The sequence below is a fragment of the Silene latifolia genome, chromosome 5 (genome assembly GCF_048544455.1).
Source record: "Silene latifolia isolate original U9 population chromosome 5, ASM4854445v1, whole genome shotgun sequence".
Classification (NCBI taxonomy): domain Eukaryota; kingdom Viridiplantae; phylum Streptophyta; class Magnoliopsida; order Caryophyllales; family Caryophyllaceae; genus Silene; species Silene latifolia.
In genome coordinates, this window is record NC_133530.1 from 20,012,971 (window position 1) to 20,023,484 (window position 10,514).

Genomic DNA, 10,514 nt, shown 5'->3' on the forward strand with positions numbered 1-10,514 from the left:
GCACCAAAATGAGCTTCGCGCGGATCATGCATAAAAAGACATGTCTGTTGAATAGCATAGGATATGTTCGGACGGGTAAAGGTCAAATATTGCAATGCACCCGCAAGGCTCCGGTATAAAACCGGGTCGGATACTGGGTTACCACCCGTGGCGCTTAATTTTGATTTTGTTTCAGCTGGAGTAATCGCGGGTTTACAGGAGGTCATTTTCGCCCTTGCAATAATTTGTTGAGTATACTTGTGCTGATGTAAAAAGAGACCCGTGGAATGTCGGATCGTAGCAACACCCAAGAAAAAGTTCAGGGGACCCAAATCAGTCATAGCGAACTCGGAGCGGAGTAGAGACATGATGTGAACCCGGAGTGTATAAGTTGAAGTCGCAAGTATAATATCATCAACATATAAAAGGAGATAGGCGAGTTGATTACCGTCACTGTATATAAAGAGAGAATTATCACACTTGCTATGAGTGAAACCAATGGTGGCGACATAATTCGCAAAGCATTGATACCAGGCCCGTGGTGCCTGCTTAAGACCGTAAAAAGATTTTTTTGAGAGGCAGACATGATCAGGGCGAGAATGGTCCCGAAAACCGGGGGGCTGATGCATATAGACCGTCTAGGCAAGATGACCATGTAAGAAAGCATTTTTTACATCCAGTTGGTGAAGAGACCAATTTTTCGAGACAGCTAGACTGAGCACGGTTCGGATGGTGGCGGGCTTGACCACCGGACTGAAAGTTTCGTCGCAATCAACACCAACCTGTTGAGACCTGCCATTAACCACAAGTCGAGCTTTGTATCGCTCCAAATCACCGTTAGCTTTAAACTTATGCTTAAACAACCAAATGCAACGAGTTATATTGACATCCGAGGGTCGAGGCACAAGAACCCAAGTATCATTCTTAATGAGAGCATCGTACTCATCTTTCATGGCGCGATTCCAATTCGGGTCTTGGAGAGCAGTGATAGGACACTTGGGGAGAGGTGAGAGTGTGGTGGCACATAGGTCGAAGATGGGTTTGGGTTTGTATATCCCGTGTTGAGCACGGGTAGCCATTTGAGGGGAAGAGATTGGAGGTGGTTGTTGTGGTCCACGAGCTGGGGAACGAACATGGGTAGTGTTGGGTGTGGTTGCTGGGCTCGGGTCAGGGGAGACCACGGGAGTAGAGGTGGGCATGGGCTCTGGACTCGGGGCAGGGGAAACCACGGGCGTGGTGGCAGGAGAAACCACGGGAGGAGTTGGGGCAGGGGAGGCCATAGGCGACACCAACGGGTTTGATAGGGTTGAGGGAGTAAGAATTTGGTGATGTATAAATGGAGAGGGGTCACTGTGAGGAAAATTAAAGGAGGCAGGGGTCATGTTTGTTTGATTAGCGAATGGAAAAACGGTTTCATCAAATGTGATGACGAGAGATAATAATTTTCTTTGTGACAAGATCGAGGCACTTGTATCCACGATAGGAAGACGGGTAGCCTAAGAAGACGCACGGGGTTGCTCTCGGGGCAAGTTTGTGGATGGTCGTAGGTGGGACATGCGGGTAACATAGACAACCGAAGGTGCGGAGGTGGCTATAAGACGGGGTGCGACTATAGAGACTCGAAGTAGGAGATTTGTTATGGTTGGCTTTGCTTGGGAGGATGTTATGTAAGTATGTGGCCATGGCAAGGACATGATGCCACAAATTAGATGGTAAATGGGCATGGAGAAGAAGGGTGCGAACAATGTTGTTAATGGTTCGTATTTTTCTCTCGGCCTTACCATTTTGGGGTGAAGTGTGAGGACATGAGAACCGGAAAAGCATCCCTTGAGCACTGAAAAACTTATGTAGGGGCACTACAACAAATCCCTTAGTTTGTTGACACTTTAGGGTCCACACTTTTATAAGCGTCGAGGCGTTTTTTAGCCCAAATCCATTTTTGTGTGTTAAAATTCATATTTTCATTTTCATTTTCACAAATATTCATTTTCACAAAAGAAACCGCTCCATTTAAGTTCCATATCGCGCCTCCCGCTGTAAACCTTTTTCATTTCCTTCATAATCTAACCCTAATCATTCATCTAATTGTTCATGTTCTCCTTCATAATCAAACCCTATATTCGATCTCTTTTTCAATTCCCTCTCAATTAATGCTTCCTTCCGTTGATTATCATCATCTTCTCCCATTACTTTTGAATTTTGGCTGGAAATCTAAGGTATGTAGGTAGACATCATCATTATATTTCAAATGTTGCTTGGTTTCTACATTTTGTTGTTCAATTTATTGGGTTTGTCGATTTGAATCCGCGTAACTTCGTTTCGCTGTGCTAATTATTTCAGTTGCGTTAAGAAATCAGTATTCCTATTTCCTTTGTCAGGTATGTCAACAGTTTCAAACTTTCAGGACTTTTAGTTTTTAGTTGATAATTGAATTGAATGTGTTGAAGTCATTTTTGGCAGTCTTTTACGCATTCTTTTTTTTTTTTTTAAATTTTTTTTATAGTAGTAACTAATTGACTGATATACAGTGATGCGGTTTAATTTTGGTGTACTGCTACTGATTGAATTATTACTATTTTCCTAAGCATTCCAATTAGCTGTATTTTAATTGGGTTAAAATTGGAAACTGATTAAGGGTTAAAGGGGCATGTGAAATGTCTAATCTCGTCGCCTCAATTTTTGAGTGTTTCATACAACCATTGTTCTTACTTAAAGCTCTGAAAGAAGAACAATATTTATTCATATAGAATGAAGTTGAGATTTTGAAAACATAACCTTGTTTTGATCGGGATTTGCTTAAAGACAAACCCTCAAAGGCCAACTTATGAGTTGATTTGTTACATTTTTTTGGAGTGAAACTGTTGTTTTTCCTATGGTTTTACATTTTAATCATCTTTTGGCATTACAAGAAATGTTTTTACTTCGCAATAAGTTTTTGGTTCTTAATTTACTAGATAACTAGCCTTAAACCCATGAATTCACGGGATTGATTTCACGAATGGTGTTTGGAAAATTATACTCCGTAATTGTTAAATTTAATGTTACATGCTATTCTAAGTGGATTATGTATCTGAATGCTCATGCAAACAACTGCCTACTTTGGCCGGTTAAATGGATATGGCGTCCATGTCGGGCCAACTGTCAAAGCGTTGACACCAAAAGTTGGTCAGATCAGAGATCTTTTGCTTTCAAAATTACGCGTGAAACTGACCGAGATCGACGTGACATGCACATTTCTCTCGTGGAAGTTGGAACATGTACTGGTTTTTGTCGTCTGACATTGTTTATGTCCAGGTTAGGCAATTAGTTTCTACTTCAATGGCTAATTAGTCGTCTGGCATTTCTTAATGTCTCTATTTGTAAAAATTAAAGGGAAAGGTTGTCTACTGGAGTACCGGTATTCTCAAATCGGTGTATTATTGCAAAAGGACAGAATTTTATTGACACAGCACATCAAATTCAACATCCCTGACATTCAAAGGGCTCGAGCATCACCCAGATCCAATCCTATCTTTTTGGTACCCTTTCTCCTCCTTTTATAGACAGATTGATATCTTATCTTATATAATATAAAGCCAAATATAGTTCTGTGAACCGTCTTGCTTTATTTGATCACATGTCAAAGTGAGAGTATAAAGAGTTAACAACAACAACAACAACAACAACAACAACAACAACAACAACAACAACAACAACAACAACAACAACAACAACAACAACAACAACAACAACAACATCAGATCCTTAATCCCAAAATGAGAGTATAAAGAGTTATTGGAGTTAAATTAAATAGAAATATTCGACTTATTAGCTTTATAGTCTATAAAGTATTTGGCTTGAGATGATCATGAAATAGTATGCTACACTGTCAACTCTTCAAAGAGGTTATATTATAAGTTGCCTAATCCCGATACAACATTAGCATTTGGACTACATTTTTACTATTATTGTTTTTGCGGAAGAAGTATGAAGACGTGAACATAATCACCATGGGCGGAAACTTTGGTTAGCGTGTTAAAGAGATATCCTCCTTTTACAATCTTTCTACATCACATGAAAAAATACAAAGAATTCCATAAATCCTATTTTCATAGCTATGGGCTGTAACCATTTTGAAGTTAACTCGAAAGAAGGAGCAGCGTCAATCACTGGCGATTTCTTCATCCATTCGTGTATGAAAGGTGAGGAACTTTTCATAAACTACTTAGTCTACTCATTTGGTGACTAGAGGATGCAAAATGTGAGTATGGATACTCATTTGAAGGGAATCATCCAGCTATCAAACTTTGAACATTGAAAAAAAAATGAACACCTGCTGGTACCTCGTTACTACTGCATCTGTGAGTATAGATACTCATTTGAAGGGAATCATTCAAATGCCACGTCCTATTGTAGATTTGAATGTTGTTTACCTACGTTGGATTATTCAAATGTCAGATGCTATTGTAGATTCGAATGTTACAATTGAGCAAATTATAACGCACGGCCGCTTGACATGATCTAAAGCAAGTTCATTGATGTGTTATATATTTCGGATATTCTATCGTCATATATGTGTGTCATAAATTTTCGTTTTGTGTGTGCAGGTGGGCTGCTATAGCTATTGCTGGTGTTTACTGTCTATTGTTTTGTTGCTGACTTGCTGTAATCGACTGTTGCTGTCTCCTGCTGATGCTGATGTTGCTATTGTTGATGTGCTGATGTTGCTAATAATGTTGCTGTACTGATGTTGATAATGTTGTTCCTGTTGTGTTGATGTTGTTTCCGCCTCTTTCGTGTTGTTCTTTGATTTTGCGGTCTGTCTTATCGATGTGTTCTTGCTAATCTTTGTCCCATTCTTTGTGTCTTACGAGTCTTCGATGTCTGTCTTTGGTGTTGTCCTTCTTTGTGCGATCTTCTTCTTTGGTGTTGTCTGGTCTTTGCTATACGATATAGATTTTTGCGTAAAAAAATTAGTAGCGATATATTTTCCGATTTCTTTTGTTCAGATGAAATAATTAAAAAATGTTTTTTGGAATTAGTAATGTATTTAATTTTACAATGCAACTTTATGATATAAAAATTGTGTTTTGGATCTATGTTCTTTAAATTATTGTTTTTTTATACGCTCATTATGATGTCATCTAGTAATCTATATCATTTAATTTAGTCCTTGAGAGTTTGAGACCAAAACATTAGTTCTGAAAAAAATTAGAGGGACGGAAAAAAGCGTCGAGAAGCTTCAAAATTCTCGACATGAAAAGGTGTCAAAAATCTAACACTGACGCAAAAAGGCGTCGACAAGTTTGACGCCAAAAAGCGTCAAAAAGTCCTGACACCCCAAAAAACCACGCTTTTAGAAGCGTCGAGAAATTTAATGCCGACGCTTTTAAACGTCGAAAATAGCAAAAAAAAAGCGTCGAGAAAGCAAGGGATTTGTTGTAGTGGGGGGTATTATCAAACTCTCTGCCATTATCACATTGCAATGATTTAATTTGACATTGAAATTGAGTCTTTATCATATTATGGAATGTTGTAAAAATATCATAAACCTGTGATTTTTGGGAAAGGGGAAATGTCCATAGAAAATTGGTAAAATCATCAAGAAATAGGACATAATAGCGGTGACCATTCGTGCTAACGACGGGTGAAGACCACAAGTCAGTGTGTATGATATCAAAAGGACATAATGTAGTAGATAAAGACTTGGTAAATGAAAGTTTGACATGTTTACCCAATTGGCAGGAACTACATAAAGGAAAAGTTTTGCGAGCTCGACATGAAATGTCGGGATTATTACATAAGGAATTAAAAATGCTATGACCCGGATGACCTAAACGTCCATGCCAGATATCGGACGAAATGGCAGTGAGGGCTTGAGTGGGAGTAGTGGTTGTGGCGACTCGGGTAGGTGGTAGGAGAGGATAGAGGTCCCCCGTACTATTGCTTCTCAGAAGTGGCATCCCCGTCTTGAGATCCTTCACGGAAAAACCAAACGGGTCAAATTCAACCGAGACACAATTATCAATAGTGAATTTACGTCCGAAACTAAATTCTTGATAAGTTGAGGGACATGTAAAATATTTTTTAAATGAAGTTGTTTTTAAGGTGAAGGGAGAACAGTGTTACCAATACCACAAATAGGAATCATATCGCCATTTCCGACTACAATTGCACGATTACCAGTCAAATAAGAATAGTTTGTGAGTTTACCATTACTGGAGTTCATGTGCGACGATGCCCCGGTGTCCATATAATAGTTGTCATCGGGTTGTTGAAGATTAAGTAACTGCATGACTGCTGCGAGATCAGTGGGAACGAAAGCGCCTGGCATACCGAGACCATTAGACTGAGCAAGAAAGGCTTGCGATAGACGAGGCCCAAGTATACCAGGGGCGTTATTGGCAGCAGGAGGGGCCCACCCGGAGGTGGGGTAGGGGCATGGTGGTGCAGACCACCCCTGTTGCGGCGTTGATGGCCACTGAGCAAGTGGGACCCACGCCCAATTAGTAGCAGAGGAACCTTGTTGCGATTGTTGACGGCCGACCTGCTTGTTCGAACATGGCGAACCATTGCTGCCTTGATGCTTTCCACGGTAATTCCGGCGGTTCCCTTTACCCTTATAATTATTGTTATGATTTGAACCTGTCGAACCACCATTGTTGGAAGAGGATTTTGATTTCGAATCGGCAGTGGCAGCGATGAGAGCAGAATCAGACGAGGTAGCAACCTTGGCTTTGCGGGCTTCTTCCATGGTGAGCATGGAACGAGCCTTATAAAAAGACGGGAGCGGGTCACTTTGCTGGATAATCGTAGCGACGCTATCATAACCCTCGGAGAGATGGGTTATGAGTTGGAGCACCAAACGAGTCTCAGGCACTTTCGATCCGACGTTCGCCAATTGATCAGCGATCATCTTAAGGGCTTGGCAATAGGCGGATACATTCAGGTAATTATCCATGTGAATATTGCTGAATTGTTGCTCCAATGTGACAGCGCGCGAGTTTTGATTATCGTTGAAAATATCCTTGAGACGATCCCAAGCTTGTTGAGCTGTTGCACCGGGTTCAAGGATGGTGTGAAGTAGGTCAATGGAGATGGTTCTATATATCCATTGTTTGACAATGGCGTCGAGACGGTCCCAATTACCATCCTTCTTGAGAACGGCGTCCTTAGGAGGGGCGACGTGATCGAGTACGTCAAAAGCACGAGCGGTGTTGAGGAAGAGCTCGGCCCATGATCGAAGCGTAGTGAACATTCTCAATCTCAAGAGTGATTTGAACATAGTTTTTGATGTTTGAGACGGAATAGGCAGGATGGAAGGCTTGTTTTGAGGATTTGGGACCAGTCATGTTTGGGAAACAGAGTCGAAAAAAAGGAGAAAAGGGAAGAAATTAGAGAGGATAGGCGGAAGCAGAGGGATCAATTACTGGGTAATGATACCATGAAAGTAATATTTTCCCTTGATTGTTTCATTCATTCAACGTACAATATATACAAGTTGAGGTTCCTTGATTGTCTCCTCAATCCCATGGATTATGGGGAGTCAATAACTAATATCTAAATTAGGGGAGTCAATCCCATACAATTAGCAAAACCTAACACTAGTTTAGGAAACAGAATAACTACAATATTTACAAGAATAATTAATTGATATCAGAGCCGGTGTGACCGAAGGTCACGGGTTCAAATCCTGGCAACCTCAAAACTCCTCAAAAAAATCGAAGTGGAAACCCAGCACACGGTACGGGGGAGCCGGTGCACAACTAACCATTCTTCAAGCCCAACGGGCATTTGAGTGAGGGAGCGTAATAGGAATATTTATAATAGTTGGGCCTCAACCATCACCTTAAGGTTTTGGTTGAGATGGTTCATCTATCAATGTATAACAACATTTGATTCTGAGTGGAAAAGAAATAGGGAGGACAAGGACGAGGATCTTGATTATTATTCTAGCGAGGACGAGGACGAGGACGTTAATTACTTTCGTCCTGACGTTTAGTGGGTTGCTCCTCCCTCTTTGGTTTGACGTTTTTCAACCGGCATACAATATTCTCCCTTCAATTTATTTAGTTGTTTACTTTTGATTAAAATACTCCTCACGAAAAAATAAAAACGTTTAGTAATGGCTTTGAAGTTTATGCTTATTTTTAGCTAGTTGTTATTGCATCAAAGATTGAATTGGTGTTTTTATGAGTTTTATTCCTTGTGTTCTACGGATTATGTTTGCATTAGTGCCTTTATTTTTTATTGGTGTGGCTCTTAGAGTTTGCAATATGAACTTGTTCTCATGATTATATAAAGTAATTGATATAAATTGAGATTGTCAATTCGTAATATTTTCAATCGAGAAAGACGTTGAAGGTAATTCGCGCACAAAAGAGTTACTCGTAATACATAGCCATGGATTATACTCTATAATTAAATGTGGGTGGGCGAGGAGACCCAATTATGTACCTGGTAGTAAGGCACCATAATAGGGAGCTAGGCGTTATTCAGAGGCGCGCAGTGGACGTGTTTAGGTTTGACATGGTCGGGCAGAACATGAGTTATACTACAAAGCTCGATGATAACCATTTTCATAGGGAAAGGAAGTGACTCTTTTGCAGAAAATGAGTTATACTACACAAACCTTCCATTTTTGCAGATAAATGGGAGCGACCCATGGCTTGATTTAAGATATAACAGGTCATAATTCAGACTGTATGCATCTAGCATTTCAAGCTTGACAGCCGCTTGTCTACAAGTTGTAGAAATTAGGGTGCTCACTCAGTGCCTCGGACTAAAGACCAGACTGGTCAGGTCCACGTTCCACCTATTTACTCTACTTTGGTTTTCGGTCCAGTCCTTGGCCATACTGATTTAACACATAACAGGTCATAATTCAGACTGTATGCATCTAGCATTTCATGCTAATCAAGTCGCTTGTCTACAATGTTGTAGCACAAATTGTCAAAATCAACAAACGATTTGTCGCTCATGTCGGTGGGTAGCCGAAGCCATGGTGTCTGCGTTGGTGGCAATGTCAGAGATCGTCTAGTAGCGGTTGTTGTACTAGTGCGGGTCAAGGGGGTAATATGCTTTAGGCCTTGTTCTTTCTGGCTTAATTTTAGCTCATTTCACTTCAGTCCAGCTCTATTCGGTTTAGCTCCATTAACTCCAGACTAGTTCAGTAGCTCCATTCAGTTCAGTTATGTTTAGCTCAGTTCAACTCAGATTCATTCAATTCAGTTCCAGTGTTCCACTAAGTTAAGCTCGTCTCAATTCTACTCATTTTTACTTAATAGTTTTTATTAATATTATTAATATTAATATTAATATTATCATGGCAGTAATATAGATTTTTCCGATGAGGGATTATTTGAAATTTTCCTTGATTGTGTAAATCTAAGAGTATATTGCTAAGAAAAATAAACGGAGAATATAAAACCCAAGAAACAGAATCAAAGTGAGAGAATTGATAACCTAAAAGCCCTATGGGCAAATACATTATTACGTGGGAATACCCAAAATAACCTACGCTCGACCCGATTGACCTTTGAGTACTTCATAATCGAATAACCTAAAAACTGTAACAAAAAAAAAAAAAAAAAAAAAAAAAAAAACTAATCTGTATTTGCCTTGCAAAATTCTCTTTTGAAGGAGCGTCTCGAAGAGAAAAGAAATCACCATGGCTCTACGCAACATTGTTCTCAATCATTGTATCCACAAAATAAAACCGTATCGACAATTTTCATCAACAACATTAATATCCAAGAACTCGTCATCGTTGCCTGTTTTATCAACACCATGGCTAATGCTTCCTCCTGGTGTTAAAGACGGTCCAAATGGTCCAACTGATAACTACTTGAATATAATCGACAAATCAATTGTCAAGATCGACCGTCCGATAGCAAATGGGAGCGTTCCATCCAACACAAAGTGTGTGGGGTCGACCAAAGGATGGGTTGCATTCTATTATAATGATTCGGATTGTAGCTTATTCATGGCTAACCCTTACAGTACTGAAGCGAGCTGTCACGCGTTACCAATGCCTAATTGTGGAACATATGGAGGACGGTTACATTTTACGCTGGTTGGTGATCTACCTTCTAATAACTTTGCATTATTGGAATGTGGAAAAAAATGCAGTGTAATTGCTAACAGTGTAATTTCTAACAACAATAATTATGGATATAGATGTCATACGGAACTGGGTCGCTCAGGATATGATGGGACGATATCTCGACTGGCGTATAGCTGGAAGGCGAATACTGTGTACCAATTACTCTTGGAGAGTTATGGGGAGCTCAAGATTATGTGGTGGTATCCTTCAATTGAAAATAAATACTCGTATGTCGAAAAAAACCGGGTTTGGTCTCTGTCTTTGGATCCGAATGTTATTGAAAAATCTGAGGAGTTAAGGATAAGGGGCAAGTCTTATTATCCGTGTAACCATAGTGTTGAGAAATACCTGGTGGTAACCGAAGAAAATAATCCGAGTCTGTTCTTCGTCATCAGACATTTCGCTAAAAAGGATGGGGTTGGATGCGAGACTACAGATATTAAATTGTTTA

The 10,514-nt window shown here is 40.0% G+C and overlaps 1 protein-coding gene across 1 annotated transcript; it reads right to left on the minus strand.

Moving 5' to 3' along the window:
• Positions 1-6,061: 6,061 nt before the first annotated feature.
• On the minus strand, positions 6,062-7,243 carry LOC141654984 (uncharacterized). Its single transcript, XM_074462088.1, has one exon. The coding sequence runs from the start codon at positions 7,241-7,243 to the stop codon at positions 6,062-6,064; it is 1,182 nt and encodes a 393-aa protein (XP_074318189.1).
• Positions 7,244-10,514: the final 3,271 nt, after the last annotated feature.

Coding starts and splice junctions, on each gene's coding strand:
- LOC141654984 (XM_074462088.1), bottom strand. CDS start 7,243: ATGTTCAAATCACTCTTGAGATTGAGAATGTTCACTACGCTTCGATCA.